Source organism: Boleophthalmus pectinirostris, unplaced genomic scaffold (genome assembly GCF_026225935.1).
Source record: "Boleophthalmus pectinirostris isolate CB_2022bp ecotype Guang Dong unplaced genomic scaffold, ASM2622593v1 HiC_scaffold_6, whole genome shotgun sequence".
Lineage (NCBI taxonomy): Eukaryota > Metazoa > Chordata > Actinopteri > Gobiiformes > Gobiidae > Boleophthalmus > Boleophthalmus pectinirostris.
Window position 1 is genome coordinate 41,239,501 of NW_026571447.1, and position 5,000 is coordinate 41,244,500.

General features: G+C 54.4%; 1 protein-coding gene across 1 annotated transcript in view; it reads left to right on the plus strand.

The window, feature by feature from the left end:
- LOC129411830 (aggrecan core protein-like) overlaps positions 1-5,000 on the plus strand; it is a gene marked incomplete at its 5' end in the record, with an annotated part of 28,080 nt that overhangs the window by 19,884 nt on the left and 3,196 nt on the right. The window contains 3 exons of the mRNA XM_055163937.1: positions 940-1,093; positions 2,102-2,254; positions 3,084-3,166. Of these exons, the coding sequence (XP_055019912.1) occupies positions 940-1,093; positions 2,102-2,254; positions 3,084-3,166 (390 nt within the window). The remainder of the gene's footprint in view (positions 1-939; positions 1,094-2,101; positions 2,255-3,083; positions 3,167-5,000) is intronic.

The window sequence follows — 5,000 nt, forward strand, 5'->3', positions numbered from 1 at the left end:
CACACTGACAGGTGCAGTGTCCCTGTGCACACAGTGACAGGTGAGTGTGTCCCTGTCCACACACACTGACAGGTGCAGTGTCCCTGTGCACACACACTGATAGGTGCAGTGTCCCTGTCCACACACACTGACAGGTGCAGTGTCCCTGTCCACACACACTGACAGGTGCACTGTCCCTGTCCACACACACTGACAGGTGCAGTGTCCCTGTGCACACAGTGACAGGTGCAGTGTCCCTGTGCACACACACTGATAGGTGCAGTGTCCCTGTCCACACACACTGACAGGTGCAGTGTCCCTGTGCACACACACTGACAGGTGCAGTGTCCCTGTGCACACAGTGACAGGTGAGTGTGTCCCTGTCCACACACACTGACAGGTGCAGTGTCCCTGTCCACACACACTGACAGGTGCAGTGTCCCTGTGCACACAGTGACAGGTGCAGTGTCCCTGTGCACACAGTGACAGGTGCAGTGTCCCTGTGCACACAGTGACAGGTGCAGTGTCCCTGTGCACACAGTGACAGGTGCAGTGTCCCTGTCCACACACTGACAGGTGCAGTGTCCCTGTCCACACACTGACAGGTGCAGTGTCCCTGTCCACACACACTGACAGGTGAGTGTGTCCCTGTGCACACAGTGACAGGTGAGTGTGTCCCTGGGCACACAGTGACAGGTGAGTGTGTCCCTGGGCACACAGTGACAGGTGAGTGTGTCCCTGGGCACACAGTGACAGGTGAGTGTGTCCCTGTGCACACAGTGACAGGTGAGTGTGTCCCTGGGCACACAGTGACAGGTGAGTGTGTCCCTGTGCACACAGTGACAGGTGAGTGTGTCCCTGGGCACACAGTGACAGGTGAGTGTGTCCCTGGGCACACAGTGACAGGTGAGTGTGTCGTCATCTGTTGCCGGGTAAATAAACATCATGTTTTTCACACAGAGGTTCATTGATCGGGACCAGAGCCGCTCCGGGGGCCCCTCCCTGGGCTCCGGGGGCCCCTCCCTGGGCTCGCGCCCACAGAGGGCCCACCCTGCCCGGGGACAAGAGCGGCCGGTGTCCCTGGAGCGGGCGGAGTCACGGGAGACGCCCAGACGTTTCCTTTTTGCTTTATTCAGAGAAACTGTGACTCAAAATGTTCCACAAAGTTTAAATCCAAATAAACGACTCAGAGTTCACCAAGAATCCAACACAGAGACTCAAGTGTGGACTAAACCAGGACTAAACCAGGACTAAACCAGGACTAAACCAGGACTAAACCAGGACTAAACCAGGACTAAACCAGGACTAAACCAGGACTAAACCAGGACCAAACCAGGACCTAAACCAGGACTAAACCAGGACTAAACCAGGACTAAACCAGGACTAAAACCAGGACCTAAACCAGGACTAAACCAGGACCAAACCAGGACTAAACCAGGACTAAACCAGGACTAAACCAGGACTAAACCAGGACTAAACCAGGACCAAACCAGGACTAAACCAGGACTAAACCAGGACTAAACCAGGACTAAACCAGGACTAAACCAGGACTAAACCAGGACTAAAACCAGGACTAAACCAGGACCAAACCAGGACTAAACCAGGACTAAAACCAGGACTAAACCAGGACTAAACCAGGACCAAAACCAGGACTAAACCAGGAAAACCAGGACCAAACCAGGACTAAACCAGGACTAAACCAGGACTAAACCAGGACTAAACCAGGACCAAACCAGGACTAAACCAGGACCAGGACTAAACCAGGACTAAACCAGGACCAGGACTAAACCAGGACTAAACCAGGACTAAACCAGGACTAAACCAGGACTAAACCAGGACTAAACCAGGAAACCAGGACTAAACCAGGACTAAACCAGGACCAAACCAGGACTAAACCAGGACTGAACCAGGACCGAACCAGGACTAAACCAGGACCGAACCAGGACTAAACCAGGACTGAACCAGGACTGAACCAGGACTAAACCAGGACCAAACCAGGACTAAACCAGGACTAAACCAGGACTAAAACAGGACTAAACCAGGAGTAAATCTAGTCTACCCCAGTTCTAACCCCAGTCTGTCTCTGGTCTGGTTCTGATCCCGGTCTTTGGTCTGGTTTCAGGTTCCTGTCCGGAGTCCTGGTCCTGGTTTTCTGGACACTGTTACCTGCTGCAGTCAGAGAGACTCACCTGGGCGGAGGCGGAGCTTAACTGCAGAGACCTGGAGGCTCACCTGGTCAGCATCAACTCACCTGAGGAACAGCGCTTTGTGTCAGGTACAGAACCAGGACTAAACCAGGACTAAACCAGGACTGAACCAGGACTGAACCAGGACTGAACCAGGACTAAACCAGGACTAAAACAGGACTAAACCAGGACAGGACTGAACAGGACTACCAGGACTGAACAGGACTGAACCAGACAGGACCAGGACTGAACCAGACTGCAGGACTGAACCAGGACTGAACCAGGACTGAACCAGGACTGAACCAGGACTAAACCAGGACTGAACCAGGACTGAACCAGGACTGAACCAGGACTGAACCAGGACTGAACCAGGAACCAGGACTGAACCAGGACTGAACCAGGACTGAACCAGGACTGAACCAGGACTGAACCAGGACTAAACCAGGACTAAACAGGACTGAACCAGGACTGAACCAGGACTGAACCAGGACTAAACCAGGACTGAACCAGGACTAAACCAGGACTGAACCAGGACTAAACCAGGACTGAACCAGGACTGAACCAGGACTGAACCAGGACTAAACCAGGACTAAACCAGGACTAATAAAGTTTCTGAGTGTCTTTTTTAATCTCACTGTGTTTTTATCTTCGTGTGGTCTCTGGTCTGGTCTCTGGTCTGGTCTCTGGTCTGGTCTGGTCTCTGGTCTGGTCTGGTCTGGTCTGGTCTGGTCTGGTCTCTGGTCTCTGGTCTCTGGTCTGGTCTGGTCTGGTCTGGTCTGGTCTCTGGTCTGGTCTCTGGTCTGGTCTGGTCTCTGGTCTGGTCTGGTCTGGTCTGGTCTGGTCTCTGGTCTGGTCTCTGGTCTGGTCTCTGGTCTGGTCTGGTCTCTGGTCTCTGGTCTCTGGTCTGGTCTGGTCCAGATCTGGGTCGGGTTTATCAGTGGATCGGACTCAACGACCGAGAAGAAGAAGGAAACTTCACCTGGACGGACGGATCTGCTCAGGTGAGGACAGGAGCGCACCTGACACACACGAGGAGGGACCTGACACACACAGGAGCGCACCTGACACACACAGGAGCGCACCTGACACACACGAGGAGGGACCTGACACACACAGGAGCGCACCTGACACACACGAGGAGGGACCTGACACACACAGGAGCGCACCTGACACACACGAGGAGGGACCTGACACACACAGGAGGGCACCTGACACACACGAGGAGGGACCTGACACACACAGGACACTGACACACACGAGGAGGACCTGACACACACAGGAGCGCACCTGACACACACGAGGAGGGACCTGACACACACAGGAGCGCACCTGACACACACGAGGAGGGACCTGACACACAGGAGGAGCGCACCTGACACACACGAGGAGGGACCTGACACACACAGGAGCGCACCTGACACACACGAGGAGGGACCTGACACACACAGGAGCACCTGCACCTGACACCTGACACACACGAGGAGGGACCTGACACACACAGGAGCGCACCTGACACACACGAGGAGGGACCTGACACACACAGGAGCGCACCTGACACACACAGGAGCGCACCTGACACACACGAGGAGGACCTGAACACACACACAGGAGCGCACCTGACACACCTGACACACAGGAGGACCTGACCTGACACACACAGGAGCGCACCTGACACACACACGAGGGGACCTGACACACACAGGAGCGCACCTGACACACACGAGGAGGGACCTGACACACTGACACAGGAGGGACCTGACACACTGACACACACGAGGAGGGACCTGACACACACGAGGAGCGCACCTGACACACACAGGAGCGCACCTGACACACACAGGAGCGCACCTGACACACACGAGGAGGGACCTGACTGACACACACAGGAGGCACCTGACACACACGAGGAGGGACCTGACACACACGAGGAGGGCGCACCTGACACACACGAGGAGGGACCTGACACTGACACACACAGGAGGACACCTGACACACACGAGGAGGGGGACACCTGACACACACAGGAGGACACCTGACACACACAGGAGGACACCTGACACACACGGGGAGGACACCTGACACACACAGGAGGACACCTGACACACACGGAGGAGGGCACCTGACCTGACACACAGGAGCACCTGACACACACGCAGGAGGGCACCTGACACACACGAGGAGGGCACCTGACACACACGAGGAGGGCACCTGACACACAGTGTGAAGTGTGGAGTTTTTTGTGTGTTTTTCTGATGTCGTCAGAGGAAAAGTCAGAAAACAAAAACTTCACCAACATTTTAAACTTCAGTGAATAAAACTGAACATGTCACACACACACAACACACACACACACACACACACACACACACACACACACACACACACACACACACACACACACACACACACACACACACACACACACACACACACACACACAACACACACACACACACACACACACACACACACACACACACACACACACACACACACACACACACACACACACACACACACACACACACACACACACACACACACACACACACACACAACACACACACACACACACACACACACACACACACACACACACACAACACACACACAACACACACACACACACACACACACACACACACACACACACACACACACACACACACACACACACACACACACACACACACACACACACACACACACACACACACACACACACACACACACACACACACACATACACACACACACACACACACACACACACACACACACACACACAACACACACACACACACACACACACACACACACACACACACACACACA